Here is a 27230-nt window from a genome sequence, read left to right on the forward strand (position 1 = left end):
GAAATTTAGAATCATCTTATATATTTTGTTTGGAGCTTGTTCTTTTTGGATTGCCAAATGAAAAACACCTTTATCATTGATAACTTGAACATTTTCCTACGGATCTTAACATAAATCGCTATGTCACACGAGCTACTTAGCAATTTAACCATGAGTATGTTATCAACCCAAATGGAGGAAGATCTCGGTATTACGCATGTTGTTGACCCTTTTGTCTTAGGGATCTAGGTCTTGAATTTGATATTTACCTATAAAAAGGATGAGTCTTCTGTTTGATAAAGAAGAGATTTTAGTGTTTGGGGCACTCAATAGTCTCAGCTTTGGACATGATGTTAACTCGAATCCACCTTCGAAATGTTTGTCCCTCGTCCATCAAAAAGGAACTACTTGAGTTTATAATGCATCTAGGGATCTCAGCCATGAGGACAATGTCAACCTAGATGATAGGCTTTTGGCCTAGAGCTTAGTACCACCTAGAATAATTGTCTCCCTTTTTTGACAAAACAGTAATTTCAATACTTAGTAGATATATATAAGGATCTCGAGATGTTAACCCAGATGATGGACTTTTGATTTGGATCTCAATATCATCTCAAATGACTATCCCCCATATATGTAAAAAATATAATTTGAATACTTAGTATGCATATGTGAAAATCTCGTTATTTACTGTGATGTTGATCCGGATGATTGAGAATGCCTCCTATCTTGCAAAACAAATTTTAGCGACGTCTGGGTTCTTTTGGGGATCTTGGCTTAGAGTACAATGTTGACTCAAATAAACTAAAAAAAGTCCCATGTCTTGTAGGAGGAAAGTTCATGATAACTTGAAACCGTGTTTTATCATAACGACTCTTGTGTCTTTTTAGGGATATTGGCTTAGAGCATGTTGTCAACCCAAATAAACTAAAAAAAATGCACTTGCATTGCGGGGTAAACCTCATAATAACTTGAAAATACGTTCTTGTAACATAATGACGCTTGGCTCTTTTTGGGGATCTAGGCTTAGAGCATGATGTCGACCCAAATAAACTAAAAAAATGCTCAGTTTTGCGGGGAGAAATTTTATGATAACTTGAAAATACATTCTTGTATCATAAGAGAATTTCTAATGAAGTATTACACTCATGCTGGAATAGAGCATATATTCTTCTTTTTATGAAGGAAACTTTGATAATAGCTTTGGCTAGAGGCTAACTGATTGATGACGATTATTTAGGTTGAGGAGTTTGGAAGGCTCCTTATGTCTATCCTCGATGACAGAAAGACCTTTTAACCTCCATATTTGCTTACTTTTCTGTCAAGACATGAGGTTCGAATGCGCGACCCAATGTTCAGCAAGCAGAACTTGCCTAGGTTTATAATGAGCTATCATAGCAGATGATTGTCTCTTAGCATGTTCTAAATTAACCCCAATCGCAATGGGTCTTTCATTTTTTCTTTACAAGTCCATTCTCCCTAACAACCCTTAGGAATTTGTGCACTGTAGTAGACAAGGTTTCAAGTCTTTTCTTCTCCTTAATATGAGTAATTGGAAGATTCAAATCTTCATCAAATACAGGAAATATCCTGTGAAAGTCATTGTCTAGATTTGGATCATGCTCAAAGAATTTCACATCCAAATAACATACACAAGCTTGAGAGGAAGCAAAAATTTGATTTGATAATTTATATCATAAGACATGCCGCAAGGGCCTTTTTATAAATAAATAAAGGACAAAATTAGTAGTTTCTCTATTTAACAAAATCCTCCAAGGTTTAGGAAAATAATTGTAAGTTCCAATTTCAATGAACTTGGATTCCTGCAACTCAGTAGGTTCTGAAATCATCCCAAGCAATAATAGGAAGTCATTATGAGTTATTGTGGTGCAAATATGAGATCCACTGGTGAAAGCAAGTATGAAGTGAGGTTATAATTGGAAAGTCATTTTTTAAAAAGGGTAGCCCAATTGCCAACTAAGGCTATAGTAGGAATGAATTAAAGAATGATTGGACGGCTAAAGGACTAAATGATGCAATAGTGGTCAGATAACCGGCAACTATAATCTCCCAATCAAAGGTTTCCAAATTAGTAGTTTGTCATCACAATGACTACATGTGGGGAAATAATGAATAAAAAATAGCTTAGCTTGGGAATCCAAGTGTTTATTCTAAACAACTTGCAACAGTAAATCGAACTTACCAATATAGCCAAAATACTAGAGAACACAACTCATTTTCATGGCACCAACATCATAGAAATATTACATTAAAAAACAAACCTGAGAACATGAAGACAATTACAACAACACTAAAACTCAGAATGTCACTGTTCTCATTCAACCACTCACATCTTGCATTTTTGACAAGTAAAAACCTTTAGATTTTCAGTGGTCGATTTTGTTGTAAGTATAATTTTCCATTTTGCAAATTTTACCAGGTAGTTCATTTGTCATCTTTATATGTGAATCAACATCGCATCTGGATTACTAGAAATGTTCAATTTAATTTGGGCAGTGAGATGTATTACCAAACATCTTTCATCAAATATGTGCTCCTGCTTTTAAAACCTTGAATGCTTTGTAGTTCTGTTTACATTTGAGATTCATCTACTAGTTTAATTGTAAAGGTTTTCTTTGATAAATTATTTTTCATGCTGATATATTTTGTTTTATATGCTCTTTTCTTTGTTATTCAGATGACAAAGCTAGCTATCATTCCTTGCACTGTTCTGTTAGAAACTTTCTTCTTCAGAAAGAATTTTAGGTCAGTATCCTACTTATTGCTGTTGCCGAAATTGTAGGATGAAGATTTTCTCACACTTCTTTAGCCATATTCTTGACCTTTTTGTTAACTATTGGATCAAAGCTGGAACTAGTTTTCACTTCTGTTAGAATTTGAAGTGATTATGCCTTTTTTCAATATATCATTCCCAATCAACATGGGACATTTTTTTGAATAAGAAAGCTTAATCATTTTTGAAATTTTGTCTGATTCTTGGAGGATGATTGAAATATTCTAAAGGTGCATGTGATAGCCAAGGGACTTATATGTTGAGTTTTCGTTTGTTATTCTCAAATGAATCTGGCATCAAGCATTTTTGTATTTCCATTCAAATTTATACTATTAAAATGTGGCATTAAACATATCCTGTTAGACTTAAATAGCTTAATGATAGATTTCCAGAGTCATGCATGCTTTGAAACTTGCTTTATTCATAAAGCTACTATGCTAAACAGGTCTTACATTGCGCTTGTTACTTTTTCTCGTAGAGTATAATGGAAATCCGTAAATGATCTTAATGACATCAAATACTAAACTGTTTTAGCACAGTTCCTTAAATATGAACCAGACATTTTATTCTCTTGCTTTTCTTGGGCATATGATATAAAAGTTGAAATTTTTAGTGTTTGAGGATGCACTATCTTGCAACTGAGGGATTTATCAGCTTTTAACTTGTTCGATTGCATTGCTGTCATGGTTTAGTACGTTCCGTCTAAGTAAAACTGGAGCAAATGTCTCGCTCAAACTACCATATTATTATTCCAATCACTAAACATATTCTCTAGCATCCATCCTTTCCCAACCCTTGTTATTTTTTGTTTGGCGTTTTTAAGATACCGTGAGCTGTTGAATTTTCTCTTTATGCTAATGATGATTTCTTCCGTGTGATATTATTTTCATGTCCTGTTGGTAATATTATGAAGGTTGTGATAACAAATTTGAATTAATCAGACTAAGGAAAGCTTCACCCATCTTAGTAGGTCAAAAGAAAAAAAAATGGTGGCACCAACGATTGAATTCTAAGGCAGTTAAAAATAAAAAGATGATAATATATTGGTACATAGTAAATAATATAATTGCATGTGAAATTTATAAATACAGCCACACAGGCAAAAGGTGCATTGTGCCAAATTTTGTGGTTGAGCATATATTGGAGTCAAATTTGGTATGTTAAATATTTCAAGTGGCATGAGGTTCTAAACTTAGATAAAAGCAATGCACGATGAGGGGCATCAGATACCTTTCACTCGTGTACACTGCTGACCATTCTTTTTAAAATTTATATAAAATTTTACGACTAGACTAGCAGACATCCACTTCCACATTTTTTCTTTTGTATTTTTGTATGATCAAAATTATTTTGAAGTCATAAATTTTTGGCTTGGCGAAATCCCTCATTCATAGAAAGAAGAAATGAATATGATGCGGGATGCGATAGGAGTGCGCGACCGAGGGGAGGCGAGCAAAGGAAGCGAGCGCGAGATTCCACTGTGCGGGATTTCACGAATCACTCGATCCCGCCTATGCGGGAATCGCTAGATTTCGCGACTCACGCGATCTTGCCAGCTCGTAGCGCGGGATTTGTAGTTCAGCGGAAACTTTATTTCCATGATCTTAGGGTAGTTTGACCACGCAATTCTGTCCCTTTTCCCCTTTCCCCTTTTTCTTTATGTTTTCTTTTTTTTTCTAATTAAGGTTTCTTTTAGGCATGAGACTATTTATACATTGTTATTTTCTATTTCTTCCGACTTTTTATTCAAGTCGAGTATTTTAGAGATGTTTCTTCTTGTTCTACGCTAATGGAGTGCTATATCTTTTTTCTTTTGCAAGTTTTGAGTGCAACTTATGCACAGATAGGTGGTGAAGCTCCTCACCACCTTAACATTGCTGCATCAGAGTTTTCTCCTTTGTTTTCAGCTGGCACAACTGCCAATCGATGTCTATCTCCTTCCAAGCATCGTCAAACTTCAATATTTTCATTCCCTCTCTATTCCATAACCACTTTCCCTGCTAAATCTGCTTCCAAAATACCTTTGAGGAGCTCTAAATCGGTAATTTTTAGTAGCAGAGCTAGTCCAACCTCACTTTCATCATAAGGTGATTTAAACACATCAAACCAAAATTCCAAATAACCTATTCTAACAACCCCACAAAAAAAAAATCCCCAAAATCATTCATATCAAAATTCATAGTGCAAGCCCTAAATTTTGAAAATCCATCTTTTCCATTTCCACCAAAATTTCACACCAACACTTTCTACCAAACCCTAAACTCTCAAACAAACTTTTACCTTTTCCTTTTTTCATCAAAACTCCATTAGAAGAATGAGATATGCCACCAAGGAGAAACTCTCAACGAGGCGTTTAGGAAATCATCATAGATGATATGTAGCAGGAAATCCTCCTAATGCAACTGAGGTTTGCCGTCTTTGAGAGGAGACAATCCGCGGACGTCACCTGTAGTCACAATGACGACTTGTCGGGTCAAAGTGGTGAAGTGAATCCCTTGCATAAGCCAATTTCCAGTGAAGAAGAAATAATATCATGAAGATTTGGCGTGAATTATTAGAGGATAAGCCAAAATTTTGGAATGAATATTGATTTGTCATATTTTGATGGTCATATAGATATGGAAGAGTTCATTAAGTGGCTTCAGACAGTGAAATGTGACTTTGAGTACCACGATGTCCTGCCAGACAAAACGCTAAAGCTAGTCGTCACTAAATTAAAGAATGGTTCATCTTTATGGTGGGAGAATTTGAAGCTTCTTCGACATTGAAAGAGGAAAAACAAAATCACTACTTGGTCAAAGATGAAACGAGAGATGTGGTGGAAATACTGACCAGTTCATTATAAAAAGGACATGTTCTCGAGACTTGATCACTTGCAAAAATAAGATGTTTCAGTAAGGGAGTACATACAGTTGAGTTCTAGCAGCTTATATTAAAATGTGGGCTAGTGGAGCATGAGGAGAAAACCATAGCTTAATATGTGAGGGTATGGAACTCATATATTGCCAATGTGGTCTAATTACAACCCTATTGGATATTATATGATGTTCATGCCCTAGCTTCAAAAAGTGGAGAGATAATGTCACCCGGTGATTGCCACATCTTACAGGCAGAGTTCAAATTTAGGATCATACAACAAGAGTTCACCCAACGGAACATTCAAGTCTATCCTACTTGAGGAGAAACTATTTTAGAATGGAGAATAGGTGGAGATTACTAGCATCTCCATATTAATCTCAGTCAGGAAGTGCGCCAAGTGCTACGATTTTGGGCACAAGTGCATCATATTGTCGAAACAAGTGTATGATCTCTTTCATTGAGCTGGAAGCAGTTGAAAAAAAAGATAGTGATGCATGAGAGAATGAAGAAGTCAGAGAGGAGTCTCAACTTCTAATCGACGAGGAAAAGACACTAGTGATTCAAGTTGAGCCCTTGAGAGAGACTCTAACTAAATTAGTATTAGTCATCCTAGAAGATAGTTTGTTTGAGGAATGAATACCAGAGAAGGGGTAGCCCTTTTTGATAGGGTTGCCAGATATCTTATCTGACAGTTTTTCTCTTGTGTGGCTATCGCCGAGTGAGAGTCTACACACAAACTTCATAATTTTATACTATTCCAGACCTTGAGATCTAATGTACATTCTATGATTTCAGATATTGCTGCAGATTTCTTGATTTGCAATTACATAATTTCGTCAGTGCAAATTTGCCAATGCTCCATTGATAGCCCCAGAATTATGATTATTACAATATATTTACTGTTTCATCGCCCCATAAGTTGTGGATGTAAATATGGCTAATATCTTTTTGTGTTTTGTATGCATGTCCCAAGTTTTTTGAATGACATTTTCCTTCTGTGTTATTGCAGTCGAAGCATCAAATTCTCACTAGCTATCCTTCTTTTTGGTGTTGGAATTGCCACTGTGACAGATTTGCAGCTAAATATTCTCGGATCTATCCTGTCACTCCTTGCAATTTTTACAACATGCATCGCTCAAATTGTATCCTATAATTATAGTTTTTCTTAATGTATGCAATCCCGTCACAAAGTATCAACATTAAAACCTGCCATCTGGTTGCACAATTTTGATAGAAATAGCACAGACAATAATTTGGCTTCCATAATTATTTGTGGGATTGTTTGATCGAGGAACGTAATGCATTCTATTTTCTTATATTTCAACCTTTTCGGTGTTTGATTTTAAGCAAAACAAATGTGAAGCAGAACTTTTTAAGAGATTTAAAATATCTCAGAACCTTTATTTTCCTTGCATTGGAAATTCCTTAAATCAATTAATTACCAAATCTTGTGTTTTTTCGCCCCTCGCTACAAGAGAGAGAAGAGAGAGAGAATATTTAAAACTAGCCAACAAATACAAAAAGAAAAAAGTCAATCAGTTTTTTTTTCATCCAGCAAAACAACACCAGCATTTCTAGAATATATGCATTCAGTTATTTTGCATTTTTTAAATGCATTCATTTTGAAAACATCTAACCAAATAGTCCGTGAAGCTTTACTTCCATTTGCAGAATGCAGTATAAATTAAATTAAACAGGACGTGAATCCTATTATTATACGTTTGAACTTTTATGGATCATCATTTGATAGAATGTTACCCTGAAATTAAAAAATAAAGTTGCTCTTATATTGTTGCACCTGAATCGGATAATTTTCTATTGCCAGAGACTAACGCAGGAAATATGTTATAGCTATTTACCCGGATGGATTGAGCCATTCAGGCGTAAAAATTTTCATAATTTATCTGAGATATATTCTGAAAACAATTAGAAAACAATTAGCAAATGAAAAAAAAAAAAAAAAAAAGTTTGTTTTTTCTAAAACCTTAACAAATCCTTTCCAGATGACTAACACAATTCAGAAGAGGTTTAAAGTCTCATCTACACAGCTCTTATATCAATCTTGTCCTTATCAGGCAATAACTTTATTTGTTATTGGTCCTTTCCTCGATGGACTTCTAACTAAACAGAATGTTTTTGCATTCCAGTATACACCTCAAGTTATGGTAGGTGAAACTTTTCATTCCGACAAACATTTATTTTTACTTCTTTATGACAAGTATGCTAATGAAAAGTCAATGTCCTTTTATTTTGCAGGTCTTTATTGTGCTTTCTTGCTTAATATCCGTCTCGGTGAACTTCAGCACTTTTCTTGTGATTGGAAAAACATCCCCCGTCACATATCAAGTTTTGGGTCATCTCAAAACATGCTTAGTTCTAGCATTTGGCTATGTTTTACTACACGATCCATTTAGCTGGAGAAATTTATTGGGAATTTTTGTAGCAGTAGTTGGAATGGTCATGTATTCTTACTATTGCACAGTTGAGAGCCAGCAAAAAGCTAATGAAGTGATTGTCCAGCTGTCACAGGTTTGAAAACTTGCTCCTTCAAATGCTATGTTAATTATAATATGTACCTGTTATCTGCTTATCATTTGAGGAATATTCTGCTCCACTGCATTGTCACCACTTAACTTGGGGCTTGAAATTAATCAGGACAGGAATGGATGATCGGACGATGGGAATACATTCTCTTTTTTTTTTATTTATATCATTAACAGTTAATAGTTACATATTAAATGAAAGAGTTACTAAAAAATTTAATTAAATTAACCAAATAAGAAGTTACTTTTCAAGTTGTTGTCAACATCTTCTATAAACATTAGCCTATCTTCTATTCATCTTATTTAGAAGTTTGAAACCTGAAAAAAATTTTAAAACAACATAATGAGTTATCTAAAAATAACTCAGAAGCAATCATACTTCTAAACTACAGTAATTCAAGGAAAAAATAATAATATATATGCTAGTCTTTCATATGTTATTATATTAAATCTTATAATAATCTAATATACGTATTCATGATATTTACTCAATGTGAATAATCTAAAACTTCTATATGCATTTACTTTTACTGTATTTTTAAGGTTCAATCTTAATTTTACTTTTACTTTTACTTTATATTCTTAACATACACATCTATATGTTTGAGTATCACCTTCAAAATAACCTACACATGCTTAGCGATATTATCTTGTTTGCACCGCAGTTAACGGTCTAAACATTACATATATAAAGTTTACCCTAGAAGTCCTACTCACCGAGTACTTAGATTTGAGTTTCACATTATTGTCTCATCACTATTATTTTCCTTTTCAAACGCAAGTTAAGATATACTGTAACAAAAAAGTGGATCCATGATAGTATGTATTAGAAATTATGGATTTTCATCATGTTTCTCAAGTACCAATGCTGCGTTGTTCTTAAGTGTATCTTCGCTTTGGAAACCTTTTAATGACAATACCATCACTCTCTCTCTTGTAAGAGTAATATTTCTTCCTGAGTGGATTAAGTTTATGTATGTACTTTCTTCATATATTGGCAATTGCTTGTGTGGTGAAGCTATCATTCTCTTTCATAATCCTTCCACTACAATTTGAACTTCTTCTAATTGGAGCATATTTACCTACTCAAAAACGACCCAACAAATCTAGATTGGCCGATCCAAAGGGATATTTTTTTTCGGTCTAGATCACATGGATGATTATTAATGGACAAAATCTCACTAAGATGAAATTTCTAGGAATGCCAAATTTTTTTGGGCCAACATCATAGCTATGAAACTTAGGAATGAAAGAACCTAATGTTCTTGGGTTGAAATAAAAGGCCAAAGATTGACTTTATGTTTCATGACGAGCTTTTATAAAGCCATTCATCGACCCTTAAACAAGAAATTATGCTTATAATTGAGTGTATGAATACTTATTAGCTTTGCAAATTTTAGGTAGAAAGCCTTGGTAGCTACTGTACTCTTTGGTGAAGCTTAGTGGTTGATTCCCTAAGATAGGTGAGTTTTTAGTTATCTTTTCTACTCTCCCTACTGCCAATACATTTTTTTTTACCCCTCCGCATAAGGTTAACCAATCCTAAATTCTTACTTCCCTAAATCTCAAGATACCCCCAACACCTTTATGAATCCCCTACACATTCTCTCAAACCCTTAAATTTCCTCAAGGCCACAATTCCCTATTAACCCTTAAGATATCCTGGCGAATAATTCAATATCAAGAGATAATATTTTGCTACAAGCAACCAGAGTAAAAAATTCATAGCTATTTATTGATCTAAAAAAATTAACCATTAGTTCAATAATATCTTAAACCTTTGATCTGGAGTTTTTCACCCTTTTCTAGTTTTCTCCAAAAAAATAAATCCTTGTAAGCCTAAATTTTTTAGCCTCAAATTTATTCAAATGTTGCATACGCTTTTTCCCCACTATCCAAATATCCGGCCCCCCAACTCCTTAGGATATTAATGAAGTTGCTACTTTATCATCAATATCCTATAAGACCCTACATCACCCCGTCAATGTTTTCTGTTGTTTATCACACTCTCATAGGCTTAGTTCTTTTATCATGAATGAGCGAGTTTTAGTAATGGACGAATCCCATATCGAACCATTTTTGGGGCCCTTTTGGTCCATACTCCCTAAAAAAGTAGTATCTAAGCTGATAACACTTGTGATTAGGGTTGTAAATGAGTTGAGCTTTGGCAAACCCATTATTTGTTCGTGTTCGACTCGTTTAAATTATGTTTTGTTCGTGTTTAGTGTTCAAATAGCTCCTGAATTATTTGTTACATGTACGATTTGATTCAAACTCATTTGTTCTAATTAAGCTTGTGTTTGGCTCAAATTTCAGCTCAAATGTCTAAAATTTCAAAAATTAATTCTTTACTTCTAACATTTTAAATTGACTGAAAATGGAATATATTTCTGCTTCAAAAAAAATCACAAGTCCTTAAGTGAAACTGAAAACTTAAGAGTTCCTCAATTTCTTTTTACTTTTATATAAGATTAATGATGGAGTTTTTCTCAATCTTGACGATGTGGGACAAAAGTCACTAAACTAAATAGAGAGAAAAGTTGGGGCAGGCCATACGAGTAGACTTTTAGGGGCATTTACATGCATGCCACCAAATTCTTTTGTATTTTCATTTTTAACTCCATACCAGCAGCCAAGCGTGGGATTTTTGGGAGAAAATGGGGCATTACATGCATACCCCCCTCCTTATGTATTTACATATCTAACACCTAAATTTTATTTTTTAAAAATCTGATAGGTATTTATATACATACCACCCAATTCTTACGTATTTACATATCTAACATCATTTACATATCTAACATCTAACTACATATCTAACATCTAACTTTTTTTTTTTTTTGACATTTTTATAAACAAAATTTGATATCATTATATTAACTTTTATATATTGTTTTTTTATTATTTAATTAATTCGAATCAAAACGAGCCGAACACCATTGAACAAAAGTTTGTTCGTGTTTGGCTCATTTTTAAATCGAGCTTAAAAAATTTATTAGTGTTCAGCTCATTTGCTCATCGAACGAATCGAGTTGTTCGCAAACAACAAGCTTTTTTGACACCCTAATTGTGATTGAGTTTCATGTGGTTCATGGCCTTCATTGGTCTTGCTACCATGAGTAAATGAGGTTCCAAAATGAGGGAGCCTTATAATTGCTCCACATGGTTAGTTGGTTTAGCTTGTTGTGCATGTAGCAAATTACGTATGACGGTTTGAGGGATAATGACCATTGACATGAGTTCTAATGTGAGGGTGAGATTTCTTAAAGCATATGAGAGTATTTGGTTTAGTCACGCATTGGATAGTTGATATGTTGATGCCCTCTCTCATTGGCACAAGTTTTTACGTTGAATATATGTTTGCCCAACTTTGATTTTCTTTTGCTCCTCAGATCCTACCAACATACATTTGAAAAAGTTAAGTGCATAGTTTGCAAATGATAATAACAAGGAGATTATCTTTTAGGAAGTTTGGGTTTTTTTCTGATGGTTTTCAGGCATCTCTTAATGCTAAGCCTGTGTAAAAGTATTGGATTTAGTCTCATAGCTAAAGAACATACTGGTGCAAAAAATATCATTTAGTTGGCTTTCACTCATAACCTTTTTTATTTAAAAATAAATTTGATCACTGATATATTAGACTAGCTTTCCCACTTAGATCCAAGCTTCGTAAAAAGTGTGGGTTGAAATGTGATTAATTGATTCCTGCAGCTTATGGTACGAATGAATGAGGTTTAAGAGTCCTGATTCAGATAGCTGAACTGCATAGTTGTGAGATTTGCAAGGCTTAAATATTATAAAATATAAATGTGAGAATTTAGTTAACATATATGTAAATACATAGAAATTGTGTGGTGTGTAATGTAAATTTTCTAAAATTAAATCTATCACAAACCTGATTAATTCCTTTAGTTTTCTAATATTCATTTTCTCATCTTTTGTTGATACTTGAAGGCAAAGGAAAGCGAAGCTGATCCTCTGATTGGTGTTGAGAATGGGACAACTTTGGCACCTGATGTTCTCACTTCGAAAGTTCCAGTTTGGAGCTCAGACAAAGATCTAAATGCTTGAGTTTTTTTTTTCCACTTTTTTTCCATTTGCTAATGCAAAGTTCTTTGAATGCATAAACAATTCTTTAGTTGGTTTCTTGAGATGGAATGTGGGACTCATTCATATAAATAATCTTGTTTTGCTCAGAATATAAATAAATATATATTTTTTTTGGTTAAATTATGGCTTTGTATTTTAAGGATTATTGTTATTAAAGTTCTGTTTGGGGCAGTTGTTGATTTTATTTATAATCTGCTGATAAACAGATTATTCTAATAATAAGCTGGCTTGTTGTTTGGGGTAGTTTCTTCAGAATAGCTTATTGGTAGTTATGATTGTATAATGACATTTATGCCCCTGTTTGGTAAAATTGTTTGGGGTAGCTTATTCAAAATAATTTATTGGTAGTACAGAAGCATATAGTGCAGAAGCATAAAATCATCACAGATCAGTTCCAAAAGATGACATACAGTTCTCGCACTCTCGTGAGTACCAAAAAAAATAAAAAAAAGGATAAAGACAAGTACAACTACAATGAGAAATATTAAAATATTCAATTTCAAACTCTGGCTACGTCTGTCCTTAGCTGCACTATCAACCTAAGAAATTATCGGATTTCCATCATTGCTGGCAATGTAACCTGTGGGACTGTCAGCCCATCGGAAGAAACCTGCAACGAGCTGAAACACCCTTGCGACAACCGTAGAACTGTCTCCTAAAGCTATTAGGCTGACGCGACGTGAGCAACGGAGCCGGTAGTCCACAATAAAACAAAACATCTCTGTTTGTCACTGAAATCCTAGAAGTCATGTTAGTATAACTGCGAAAAAAAAAACAAAAAAAATTGAATGTCAGATCTTATAAAAAAAATACACATAAAAATTGATCTATAATGTAGGAAGAAAAGAAAGACTTGTTGGATTAATACCATATATAACATCTGTTATAGACTCCCTCGGAGCAGTCATCTCAATAACACCCTCCGCATCATGAACTTCAAATTCATTAAAGTCATTTTCATCCTCAGGAACTGAAGGCTCGATCATAATTTTTTATGGTTCTTCATAGACATTCAGCTCATCGTTATCAACCATACTAAAGTTTGTATCTGAACGTGAAGGGTGTCGTCGGATGAAGTTATGAAGTGTCATTGTTGTCACCACAATATGCACTTGCTTTTGAAATGGATATAACGACATATCACGTAGGATGACAGATGACATATTTCTTCTTCTACCCCAAACGTTCTTTCAATTACCCCACGTAAAGAGGAGTGACGTTTGTTAAACATTAATTTCCTACCACAAATAGTGTCACTTGCTCGCTCAAAATCAGGAATATGATACCTAGTGTATGGATATGGCTTCAGATAGCCCCTCTGCATAGAGTATCAAGTATCAACCAAATAGTATTTTCCTGTTATGGAAGATATTGTTATTTGCAATAAATACCTATAACTAGGAATTTTATAACTCAAAACATACATGAAGGGGGATGAGGAAAACCCTGCGATCTATCCCTAGTAGTATAGAAGAAAATCTAACAATCATGTGTGCTCCCTTCCCAGCCCGCCATAACATATATGAAACACATGTTGAAGTCACATACCGCCATGACATTTTGAGTAGTTAAACCACTTCAACCAATGTAAGTCACCTTGTCCTGACTGGGTATTTGGGCATCAACGTGAGTACCGTCAATTGCACTTATGTAATTCTGTTTTACAGGTTAGAAAATATTTATATTTTGATATGTACTTAAAGAAAACAATAGTTGCCTTGAAGTAAGGCATGTAACGGGGATCGATTGCGATTTGTCCTGGAGTATTAACAAATGATAGATCCTCTGGTTTGATGAATTTAGCGGCTAAGCTAACAAGTGTATGTATGCCTTTGGAGAAATAACACCTTGTTGTCTCCGATGAATGTTGAAATCTCTCCATAACACCCCTAATTGATTCATTCTGTGACAGAATATATAGTGTTATAGTCAATACCTCCCTTCTCATAGTTCTCGAAGAACCTTGGAGTCCGTGATTCAGGGATAACTCGTGTAGAAGATCCATAAATATCGGTACAGTCATTTGAAATATGTTACTGAACTTAATTGGATGTCTAGAAAGCATCTCACCCACCCACTTATCCCCAACAAAGCTGGAGGTCATTCGGGGTATACGAACACTGCTTGATCAGTAATACTCCAACAATAATATGGCAATTGCTACAGCCCATGTCATTCTCTTACGACGTTCATGTTGTGAATCCATCCTAAAGGAAGAAAGATCTCGGTTAGTTCATCAATTTATAATCAATAGAGCGAGTGAGAAATAAACAATGAGAACACTCAGCCAGTTATAATAAAAAAAATGTAGAGCTCTACTAATATGCATTCAAGAATCAAGTAAAAGTACATTTAAAAAAAAACATAACTCTAAATAATAGCTGAGTACATAACTTTGAAGAGTACATAATACAGTTCTTGAAAACATATAAAAACTCAATCATCCACAATAACACGTAAATATTCGACTCGTAATTCTGGTTCCATCGCCATAAATATGTGCATACATGTTGGATCCTCAAGTTATTTCATACATATTGCATGAAAACGTTTATCCTCTACTACTTCAAGGATGGTAGACAAAGTTCGAAGACAATCGAAGATAGTGCTATCAAGAAGTGAAGCAGGTGGTGGAGCTCCAAAAGCATCTATGAGTCTGTCAAATGAAGTTTTCACAAAATTGTCATTTTCTTTCTTTCTTCTTCCTAGCTTGGGTCTCTTCATCTGTGAGCTTGACTCCCCCATCTTCCTCTGGTTAACACTGTGTATTTCTTCTTCAACTGCCACAGGCTCTGGTGGAAAATCATCGGGTATTCCTGCAAACCCCATCTCACTAGGGCATGCACTAGGGTTGAATGCATGTTTTCTCGTTGCCACAACCCCCTTGAACATTATGTCAAGTTTATCTTCAAGATCCGACTCAATTCTGTTCTGCTTGTATTTTTTTGCTGTCGGCATTGCCTGTAATATTACAATTGTTTAAATTGAAAATATTTGTAATTAACAAAAAAAAATAATGATAATTTTACCTCTAATTTCTTAGCTCACCATTCAGTTGGAGCATTAATGGTCCGTTTGATGGGATCTCAACCCAACCTTGTGGATCCACGTTTCAGCTCCTTCCAAATTTTACACTCCCTCAATTGATCTCATTTATTTTTAAACTTCAGCCTGTCATAATCTCTTACAGTCAGTTCTTTAAATCTTTTAGCTATATTCTGTCAACCTTCCCTGTTGAAATAGGTGGTTGGTCTATTCCCGATCTCAATCTCGGTGATGCAGAGGTTGCAGAAAATATTTGTGACTTCCTTATCCCACATCGCTGACGTACCACCTTCATTTGTCTTAGCCATGGTGGAACTATATGAAGAATTGCATATGCATAAATAAATTCATATTGTTACTCAACATGAATAGGAAAACGAGATAGCAATGCATGTCATCCAAATGAACCAACAAGAGAAGAAATTCAATCATGTTATAGGCATACCATCCAAATGAACCAAGAGTGTAGCAATTTGCTCAAAAAAAAAAGAGAGAGAAGAATTATGTGATTCTGTCAAAGACCTACATCCACAGTAATGCATCAAACATGTTTTTATTATGAAATTGTGTAAGGTTTTATGTCAATGAAAGTACAACCAAGTGAACTATAGTTGTGAAAATAAGCAATAGATATCTTGTACATGAAATGCACCTTCTCATACATATCGTGGAATCCAATTCCACCCGAAGCAACTGTCAAGTGTGACAATAATTTTCTTCATTGTCAACACAAATATGCAACCCGTAGCTCTAAAATATAAGCAATGTGATAAGTGATCAATGCAACCCGTAGCTCTAAACACCAATGCAACCCGTAGCTCTAAAGACCAATATATCCCCAAAAATCATTACATTTAACCAACAAACCAAATAGTCCCCTTTCAATAACAGTGGTTGGATATAGAAATGTATTATTTGGAAAGCTGCACATGGATCAATGTTATTACAATATGGCTCAAATATAAAGAAATTCTTTTTTTTTTTTAAGCATCTCTATAGTAAGCTCCAATATATTTTGATAATGCATTACAATGAAATCCACTAAATATATTTTGATCAACCTTCATAAGCATACCCTCCATGACTGCTATCAACCATTGCTATCAACCAATAACATATGGTTGTGGGCATAGCATCATTAAATTCCATATGCAGCTTTGTAAACAAAATTAAAATCTAATGCATTAATGAATGGAACATCCATGTGCATTAATGAATGGAATATACATGTGCAACTTTAGATTTTAAAACCAAAATAAGAAGAAACTTCAATAAACTCATTCTCGAGAACTGTAGAAAACAAGCATAACTATATATGATTCACTAAATTCAAAATTTTTGAAAAGAACAAGATCAAAAGTAAGAAAATTTCATATCAAATGAAAAAATTCCAGCACTTCAAAAGTTTTTATTTGTTCAATCATTGCAGCTAGGGGAATTCTTCCATTCATGAAATTTATTAATAAATGAAATGTTTTCCTCATTCAAGATGCATAGAAACACAAAATTCACCTCTCTGCATCTGTCCATATCCAAACCTACCAAAAACGAGGTAGCAAGATCTCTCATTTAGGATTTAACATATGGCTCACATTTAGACCAATATCAAAGAATTCAAATAATGTATAAGAATTGAGTGATATGTATGTAAATGCCCCAATATATTTTGTATGTAACTGCATTGGAATTCATATGCAAGTGCAAGTGGTATGCCCCATTATATTTTTTTCAACAGAGCATACGAACAGAGTAGGAATTGAAGTGGTATGTGTGTAAATCACCCATTGTGATTTTTTTCAACAGTGCACAGGAATTAAAGTGGTATGTATGTAAAAATAACACAGATGCATCCAATTTCTCTAATTTCCACATGATCGTTCTTCTCACAATTGATAAGAAAGAATGAAAACTCTGCAATGATTCATTTGTTTTCCTCATACAAGATGCATAGACACACAATTAATCCACATCTCAACTCTCTCATTCTTCTTTTCTAAAATTGCAACCCTAGCCAAAATAAAACAAGTGAGGTATGAAACCAATTGCTTAGCAGTAGTTATTCCAACATTCCCAAGCAAAGAGTAATGTGAGGGTCGAATACATACTTGAATGAGACGAGATATGAGCAGAAGAAAGATCGGGGTGGGCGAGAGTGTGAGGTCAAAAATATACCTTATATATGTGTCGATCTCCGTGAGAGTAAGGAGCATAAGAGAGATTGGGAGGATGAGGGCGAGGGAAAGCAAAGGACACCTCCAGAATTCTTACCCTAACGTGATAAGTATACGCGGGACGCGGCATCCATCCCGCTTCGGCACATATTAAGGATTTCACAAATTACATTTAGGAGCGGCACAAATAATCCTAAGCCAACGTGATATTCAAATACAACGGCGGCGTTTTCAAAACGTTGACGCACTGATTAAGCTGCCCCAAACGGGGCCTAAGAGTTTATAGTTGATTCATACAAATCGATTGAACTCCTTAAATTGAATTTTGATCACTTCCAATAACTTGTGTGTGACAAAACATTAATTTGTTAATTATTCTTAGTGACTGATTTTGTAAATTTCATAATACATAAATTCATCTGCATTTCATTAAAGATGTTCGCTGAAGCGAAATGCATAAAATAGTCTGAAACTAAAGATGGATTGTATTGCACTGATTAGCTTTCCTTTCAATAAACTAATTTTCAAAATGCAACATCACATTTGCTTATACGATACCTGCTACAAATTGATAATCAATTACTCTCAAAATTTAATTTTGCATGTTAAAGCTCAATAAGTAAAGGTTCATGCTATTATACAGTTTGCAAAATATCATACTTTCATGTACCAATACTAAGAATGATGAATTGCATATATTCATCGTTTTATATGTAGAATAACAGTGATTAAAACATCTCATCTCAGTATTTAAACACACACAAAGCAACCACATTAACTAGAGTGGGGTGAAACATTAGGACTGAGAAGATACATCTTGCAGTCATGTGGTTCAACAAAAGCTGCAAGGCTTCCAAAAACATTATCCGCTACATCCTCGTGCTGCAGTAAAAACAAATAACAATGTAATGATATCTATTGACATAAAAGACGATTAATTTTTCTTTTCCATTTATTTTTAACGTTTAGATAGTAGGTAGATTTGGTTCTGATTAAAGTAAAAAAATAGTAAGTGTTAGAGATGTAAATACATAGGAAATGAGTGGTATGTATGTAAATATTGCTCTTTTTTTAAGAACATTCATAATTTTTTTTTTTTTACCTCCCATAGATCCCTTACAGAGAAGCTGGTAGATGTCTCGAGACCAAGAACTTCCCATTTGGCAGTGACTTTGACAGCCTCTGAACAGCGATTCCATAATGCTACAACCGTCCGCTCGCCGGATAACGGTCCAGCCCAAACCTGGAATTTGACGAGTCCAATATCAATCTATAGATAGCATTGAACAAAAAATCCGGTTCAAAATTAATCCAAACCTGGCTGCAGTTATTATTGCCTGTAACTGACACCTTTCTCCCTTGAACACCAAGAGGATCTGTAGAAAATTCAGAAGCTGACTCAGACAACTGAACTTGCTGTAAAAAACAGAAATTAATCTGCACTTTTACGTGAATTGAATAGAAATTGGATGCAAAAAGATTGTTATTTATCCTCCACGTTCATACATATGAGAAGGGATTCAAAGCTATAAGGATGCTCAGGTCCATAATATGAAGAGACCGAAGAAAAGGGAGCATTTACATGCATACCACAAAATTCTTATGTATTGATATATCTAACACCTAAGCATTCATATTTAGATGCATACCACTCAAATTTTTAACATCTTATCAAAAGAACCATCAGCACAATCTTTTTAAAAAGTGAAATACACCATTTCATGAATAGGTTTTATAACAAGGTGTTATAAGTGTAAATATCAAACTTTAGGCGTTAGATCTGTAAATACATAAGAATTGGGTGGAAGGTATGTAAATTTCCCGAAAAAATGATATCTAGCTTGGCAATTCAAAAGACAACTATCACTAACCAAAGGGAAACAACAGTTGAATCACTACAGCATAAAGTTAATTTTGCTAATGAAGATATTTTACAAATAAAGACAAGAAATCTAACTACCTTGGTTCACAGCAATGACCTCCTTATTACTCAAGATTTCCAATGTTTCAGCAGTCATATTTCTTACATCGCAGCCAATCAAAAGAGGAGCCTACAAAAAAGTATGTTTTTGATAAGGCGAAGTAAAGAAACAATAATGGATAAGTTTGTCAGAACCTTTCCAAGGAATCAGAGATGAGAAGACATTCCACAAATTAAAGCTCACAAATCCAGAGCTATAATTCTGTGCCTTTTACATATTGTCCTAATTTCCATCAAACCACAAATATAAACGAGGCTTTGATGGTTGAAAGCATTTTATTGCTCTAATCTTACGTTCTGAAAATCATAAAATGGTGCAGCTAGGGAAAGTTTTGCGAGTGAAGAGAACCAGAATTGGAAGTCGAAGGCAAAATTTAGCCCTTTATCTCACAATTATAAAACTCAACGTGCAAAAATATCTCGAGTAGGCTCAATCCATAAAATTGACAATTGACGGGAGAGGCAAAATTAGGCATTTTACTAGTGAAATTTTGAAGCCGGTTTCTAGCCATCCTAATTTGAAAAAATGGCACTCCAAAAACTCTCTTGTTATGGCTTCTAGGAAGCTGTTTGAGATCCTGCAATCAAAAATCCAAAAACTCCATGGATCCTGCAATCAAAAATCCTCGCTTATTTCTTCTCATTGTTTAAGCTATCTAGGAAGCTGTTTGAGATCTTTATTTAGACCTACAGAATTATTCCCAATTTTTTTAGTTGAAAGCTTAACTTTAAAAATCCAAGCAAAATGACTGATGTTATTATCTATAACAATGAATTGGTACATTACGAAGGGAGCTTGATCACGGGAGCTTGATCAATGTTGCATTGAAGTTTGTGATAATTCAACCAATACTAGCCATAAGGCTAAATTTGGTTGCATTGATCGTGTGGCTGATTGCTATAAATTAATCTCATCCTATAGACTCTGTGCAGATGATAAAATGATGAAAATTGTTGATGGTCCCTCTTGATAATTGTCGGGATAGAAACTGTTAGACTCGCTCTGTTGTTAACTGACGCAGGTGCTGGAGTTTCCCACATGAATAAAAACTAGCCAGCCAGTTCACCTGGTTGACATAGTGGCCCCGTCCATGGGACCCGATCCGGGACTCCAAAGAATCAGCAGCAATAAGGTTGGTGGCACTCACGGCTCCCTTTTGTGTCTCCCGCCAGATTCAAGCAACATTTGGAGAGGGCGGCATTGTCGTCTACCCTCCTCTCCGCCTTCCTTTCACATCAACTTTCCTTTCTTGTTTCCCTCTTAGCCAAGTCTATTTATATTTTTGTTTTTCGAGTTATTAGACATATTTGTTGTGTGTTGATTTCAAATTCCTTTGTGGAGTTGTACTCCCCATTCTAGGGCTGCATCCGAGAAGGTGGTGATGCTCCAGTTGTATCCTCCTCCGAGGTGGTGTTGTATCATTCCCTTTCCACTTCCCTAATCCTTCTCCGCCCCTCTCCTCAGTCGTCGGCCTCCCCCCTCCATTCCTACGCCCAGCCGACCCATACCAATAGCTTTACCTTGCTAGCCATCCCTCCCAGCACTCCCAATCAACTGCTCCTCACTCCACTTCCACTACCCTTGTTGTCTAGCACCTTCCAGCCACCAATCCGCCTACAGTCAGTCACCCGCGACGCTCCATAGTTGTTGTCCTCGTAATTCTGCACTTTCCCCTCACTGCCATCAACACTCCATTGATGCTACCATCATTGGAAACCATCTCGAACCACCTAACCAACCTCCACTGTCCTTGGAATACACCTTAGAGGTTTTTGTCTGTGTCATTTATGTTTTGTGTCATTACTTTTTGTTGTGTGTTATTGTAACCCTCTCTTATATTAATAAAAGTTGTTTTGAGTGTTCTTTGTTTGTCCTACTAGTTTCGGTATCATTAACGCTTCACGCTATGCTTCATGTTCCCAATTTCTCTTGTAACTTATTGCCAATTTGTTAAATTACCTATGGCAATGGGTGAAAAAGGTAATTTCTATTCTTGAACCTAAGTCGAGTTTTATCTTAAGTATAATGATTCTAGTTTTCTCACTGTTGCATGTAAGGGGATGAGGTCTTAAACCCGACAGCATTGCCCTATTATGTGTCACATGAAAATCACACCCATTTTGTGTTTCTATCTTACAATTATTTTGTATGGAGATTTCTAATACTGTGCAAGATGTTCAAATATTTTGTAGAAGGAAGTCATCTGCAAGGAGATAAAAGCCCTTGAAAAATATGACACGTGGGAATTGGTTGATCTACGTAGAAAGAAGACAGCTATAGAGTGCAAATGGGTGTTTGCAGTAAAATATAATTTTAATAGCTCTCTAAAATGGTACAAGACTTGATTGGTTGTCAAGGAATTCACTCGGACCTATGACAATGATTACTTAAGAGACCCTCGCTCATCACAAAAATCAAACCCTATAAGAGTTTTTCTATGAAATGCTACTAATCTTGATTGACCCTAACAAAATTTAGATATAAAAAGTATATTCATCAACTGAGACTAGGAAGAAGTAAACATGAATATACCTACAGGATTTAGTGAAAACTTCGGCACAAGCATAAATTAAGAAAATCCTTATACCGGTTGAAGCAATCACGGAGAGCATGGTTTGAAAATTTAATTTTGTTAAAGGTCAGAGGTATACTCAAGCATAAGAAGATCATACAATGTCTTTTAGACATTCAAAGAATGGGAAGATAGCCATACTAATTGTTTATGTGGACAATATAATTCTTACCGGAGATAACGTATATAAGATGAATTGTTTGAAGACTTCTATCATCAATTTTTTAGATCAAGGGCTTAAAATTTCTCAGGTATTTGATTGGCATGGAGATTGCTAGATCAAAGAAAGAGATTGTTGTTTCCCAATGAAAGAATATTTTTTATTTTCTTAAGGGAACTAAGATGAGTGAGTGTAGGCTTGCAGACACTAATCAATCCCAATAAGAAACAAGGAGATGAGCAAGAAGGTGATCTAATGAATATAACTTGGTATCGAACATTGGTAGAAAAGTTAATATACTTATCACATACACAACCATATATTACCTTTGTTGTGAGTTTGGTAAGTCAATTTATACATTCGATATATGAGAAACACCTTGAAACAATTAATAAGATTCTTAGATACCTAAAAAATATACCAGACAAGGGCTTACGCTTTTGGAAGACCACACAATAGAACATAGAGGCATACAATGATGCAAATTGGGCGAGTTTAATTATTGACAAGAGATCAACCTCCAATATAATATGCTTATGTCTGGAAATATATGGTTATATGGCGAAGCAAGAAGCATAATGTGGATGCGAGTAGTGTTGAGACAAAATATACGACTATGGCTAATGGAATATGTGAGATGTTATGATTGAACAAAATTTTTGAAGAGCCATGAATCCCGATAAACATGCCAATAGAGTTGTACTGTGTGAATTAAGCTGCCATAAAGATTGCAGAAAATTTAGTGTAACATGATGGCAATGACCATGTGAAGATTGAACAAAACTTCATATAAGAGAAGATTAACTGTGGAGCTATTTACATAGCTTTTAACCTGAGTACGTAACAAATAGCAAATATCTTCACCTAAAGGCTTTTCAAGCCTAATTTTGAGCTTTTTGTAAGTAAGTTGGGCATGATAAATAACTATGCTTCAACTTGAAGGGGGTATCAAGTTTTTAGAAATTTCTATTTTTAGTATCTTTTATTTTTAGTATTTTCACTTTTTAGAATTTTATATTATTGGTATATACTGATTTCTATTTCCTTTTTTCTAGCACGGGAATCTCATGGCTTTGCTAATTTGGTTTCCTTCTCCTACTAATTTTCTTATAAACATTTCTTATGAAATTAAAGAAAAATAATTATTTTTTCCGTCTCCCAAAAACTACATGATTAGATATGTGGATTGGCCTAACTAGGGTTGTCAGCAAATAGTGAATTAGATTTTGAGACATCTTACAGCAACTACATATTATGATTTAATATATGCTACAACCAAATATGATTACAGCGTTGTGGGGTTTTGTTGTTTAGATTGTGCTGGTGATTTTAATAGGTCTCAAACTAGGCATGTCTTCAATCTCTCTGAATGTGCAATCAATTGAAAGGCTTATCTTCAACCGATAATTGCTTTATTTACCACCTAAAATTGCTTTTTGTACCATAAAGATAATGTATATAATACTTCTAAAGCTATCAAAAGTTATTTAGTCAAGAGGCTTTATCAAAGTTTGGGTTTGCACCAACACAGTCCAGTAGTTTACTGTGATAATCCAAGTGCCCTTAACTTAGTTGAAGATCAAATATATCATGAGAAAACCAAGAATTTTAATGTTCATTACCACTACATTAGAGAGAAGATTGAAGATGCTGAAGTTTCTATTCAGAAGATCAGCACAGAGCACAATTTTTTTGATGTATTCTGAAGTTAAAGCAATGTCCAAACTTCGTCGGTTCATTGGTTAGATATATCATGAGATCAATTTCCTTTTGATCCTCAAGTGAGAAAGCTTTAAGGATTCGACTAGACTTGGCATTCACTTTACTTCTTAAGATATGAAGAAGTAGATATAAAAAGGAATAGAGGGGTTATATTTAATAGCATCCTTGAACAGGCATGCACCCATATTTCCATGCAAACAAAGGTTGATCACAACACTTTTTAAGAAATCTTGAAGATAAAAGACTTGTAATTTTTGTTTCCACCTCTTTCTCTAATTGAATTTTTGTACTTGGTCCACATAAATCATTTCCCTAAGAGTGCTTAGTTAAAACTTACTGCTCTTTCCTTCCACGTAATCGTACTGATAAGAGTTAATTCAGTTGTAAGTTGTTAGCTGGATTAGATTGCAAGGAGTCAGGAAACTAGTCCTGGTTATCTAATAGTTAATTTTATCATCGTGTGACAGTTGATAAGACCTTAGTCGAAGGTTGCTTAATATTGTGATAAAATTTACTGTTTAATTTCATGGACAATTTTGCAATTTCTAGGAAGAGATGTGCCATAAAGATGAAAGGGGAAAAAATTGAGTGGTCTCATAAATCATTTCTCTCGGAATGCTTACTTAAAACGGACCGTTACTTTCTTCCATGTAATCATATTGCTAAGAGTTAATTCAGTTGTTAGCTGGATTAGATGGCAAGTAGTCAGTAAACTAGGCTTGGTTATCTAATAATCAATTGTATCATGGTGTGACACAGTTGATAAGACCTTATTTGAAGGTTGCTTAATATTGTGATTTAAAATTTACTGTTTGAGTTCATAGACAATTTTGCAATTACTAGGAAGAGGTGTCATAAAGAAAAATGGAAAAAAAACTGAGTGGTCCATCATCCGAATAAAGAGGGCTCCACTGTAGAAGGGAAGCCGAGAATGAACCTGCTAGGTTGAAAAGGCTGCATTTGTTGGGCTTGGTTTGGTCCGCCGTTAATGAATTACAAGCACCGGGGCATATTAGTGCGTGCACAAGAATAAATCAATTATGTTCAGAACATGATACGTCAAAACAAAGCGGGTATCATATGCAATATATAATTCCATCATTTTCAAAACTAAAAGCATTAGGCATGAAAGTGAAGAATAAACAAAGAAATAATAATAATAATAATAATAATAATAATAATATCAGCATATACTAACGGAAAAATTGTATTAGGATGTGCTAGATGAATAACATTTGTTCCACAGTAAAAAAAACAATAAAATTTTTACTTTTTTAATAGATCTTTTGGTTTTTTAAGTTCAATTATGTATTCTATAAATTATATTCTATCTTTCAATACCCTAAAAATTTTTTACCAAGGGAAACGTGCCACTAATCAAACTCATACTGATACGAAATTTGCATAAAAAAATCCTGATAATTTCATTTTCAACCAATTAAAAAAGAACCTTCATCAAAGCCCATATACTGAAATGTGATCGATACTCTGAATAGTTCATCCCACCATTGCCAACTTCTAGCATATCAGGGTCTAACCAAATAAAAAATAAAAATCATTCATCAGAAAATAACAACAAATAATGATGATCATGCATGAAATCCAGGCAAACATTGTAGGAATCACTTCCCAAACATAATTCAATAAAAATATAGAAGCGCTGGCTTACCATTCCAACCACCTGGTCCAGCATATGAAGCCCATTTGTTATTAATGTCAGCAATGGCAGTCATACTAAATAGGTGAAAATTACTAATTGACATATCAAATGAATGAATTACATGATAAATACATGAAACCACAAGAAAAATTCTCACCTATCCCATGTATCAGTTATGTCATCCGTTGTCCGCCAGCTATTACCAACCTCACCAGCCCATAAGGCTGGATCATCAACTCCCCTGCGAGTAAAAAGTATGCAAATACTTGGAAGCCATCAAAGAAAGCTTAAGAACAGGATTATGTGAAGAAAAAATTATTACCACTCACAAATGGAATAGAAAATGGCCCGCCCAGTTGAGTTTAAGGCATCACGCATGGGAGGGTACCTGAAATTGAAAATTGTCGAAGAAAATTAGAAATGAAGAACTTCTCACTACAACACGGATGCTTTAAAAAAGAGATCGCACCGTTTCTCAGGTTTGATCCCCAAGTTGAAACAATTGTCATATTTTATGTAGTCAATGCCCTAGTAAAACGTTAAAGATATAAATTAAAATGTTAGGAAGGAAAAAAGAAAAGCATGAGTGAAGAAACGCTAACATTTATGCATAAGTTCAGCCACTTAGCATCAGGAATCCTTGACTATTCTTACCCAAGACGCAAAAATCTTTGCATCATCTTCTTCATGGAAGAGGGATCCAGGACGAACTTGACATGTAAAAGCCCTGAATTTTCAAGCGCAAATCCAAGAATGTCAGATAGGTTTAATTATACAGAATAGCCTACAAATTTGAAAATCAGCTCAAAAACATCAGTGGCAATGCTTCATTAATTGGTAGTTATTCTTTTTTTCCCCTGTTGATCTACATGATATGTTATTAATGCCATAAGAGTCGGACCCGATCAAGATTAAAGTTAAATACAATTGATCAAAGTCACCTCACATGAAGCTGATTAAAAATGGTCCAACTACCATCAAAGCTACCTAAACTTTATCAATATAAGGTGTCGTAGTAATTAGAAAAAGGAGAGGCGACACAATTGATGCACCTAGATAGAGTCCAAACAGCTTTGACCACCATCCATATGATTTGAAATGGTTCATAAAATGGATTGTGTCAGAACGTCTGGAGAGTCAAAATTACTCAAGAAAGAACCTGGTCAAAACAATCAAGTTGGATGAGAACAGCATACTGCTGGTACGACACGTGCAATTTGGACCAGATTTATTCAAATCACTTATGCTCTCCGTACGCAAAATGAATTGCACGAGCAATCTGGGATGTCAATATTAGCTAAAAATGACATTGCTTGGGCCTCACATGCGAACCGATATCACATATACCTAGACACATAAATGCAAAGAAACAAAAAAAAAACACAAAAATGTTAATGAAAGGTGAAATTGATATTTGGCCCAGTGGGCCCCAAATATCAATTCCCTCATATGGGTTGAAAACTTGGTGTATTTGATTCTGATTCGAAGAGCTCGTGCCATGAGATTTGAACTCCCGACCCGAGAGACTTATGACAGAGGTCACACCAATGAGTTAGGTCTTTCGCACCTATATATATATATATATATATATATATATAAATATATAATATAAACTATTATTATAAAGTTACAT

The 27230-nt window shown here is 34.6% G+C and overlaps 2 protein-coding genes across 3 annotated transcripts in view; one reads left to right on the forward strand and one right to left on the reverse strand.

Annotated features, from left to right (window-relative positions):
* LOC110021261 (uncharacterized membrane protein At1g06890-like) overlaps positions 1-12368 on the forward strand; it is a 29870-nt gene extending 17502 nt beyond the window's left edge. For both annotated transcript variants that reach the window (XM_020719681.1, XM_020719682.1), the window contains exons 4-8: positions 2678-2745; positions 6642-6774; positions 7636-7797; positions 7889-8161; positions 12130-12368. In XM_020719681.1, the coding sequence (XP_020575340.1) occupies positions 2678-2745; positions 6642-6774; positions 7636-7797; positions 7889-8161; positions 12130-12246 (753 nt within the window). In that variant the 3' untranslated portion in view covers positions 12247-12368. The remainder of the gene's footprint in view (positions 1-2677; positions 2746-6641; positions 6775-7635; positions 7798-7888; positions 8162-12129) is intronic.
* Positions 12369-18107: 5739 nt separating this feature from the next.
* Positions 18108-27230, reverse strand: part of LOC110021241 (alpha-galactosidase 3) — a 60783-nt gene continuing 51660 nt past the window's right edge. The window contains exons 6-15 of the mRNA XM_020719656.1: positions 26252-26324; positions 26067-26125; positions 25920-25985; positions 25755-25838; positions 25607-25671; positions 25388-25470; positions 19462-19552; positions 18819-18877; positions 18604-18744; positions 18108-18383 (exon numbers count right to left, since the gene is read on the reverse strand). Coding sequence (XP_020575315.1) covers positions 18276-18383; positions 18604-18744; positions 18819-18877; positions 19462-19552; positions 25388-25470; positions 25607-25671; positions 25755-25838; positions 25920-25985; positions 26067-26125; positions 26252-26324 — 829 coding nt within the window. The 3' untranslated portion in view covers positions 18108-18275. The remainder of the gene's footprint in view (positions 18384-18603; positions 18745-18818; positions 18878-19461; positions 19553-25387; positions 25471-25606; positions 25672-25754; positions 25839-25919; positions 25986-26066; positions 26126-26251; positions 26325-27230) is intronic.

This window comes from Phalaenopsis equestris, unplaced genomic scaffold (genome assembly GCF_001263595.1).
Source record: "Phalaenopsis equestris unplaced genomic scaffold, ASM126359v1 Scaffold000125, whole genome shotgun sequence".
Lineage (NCBI taxonomy): Eukaryota > Viridiplantae > Streptophyta > Magnoliopsida > Asparagales > Orchidaceae > Phalaenopsis > Phalaenopsis equestris.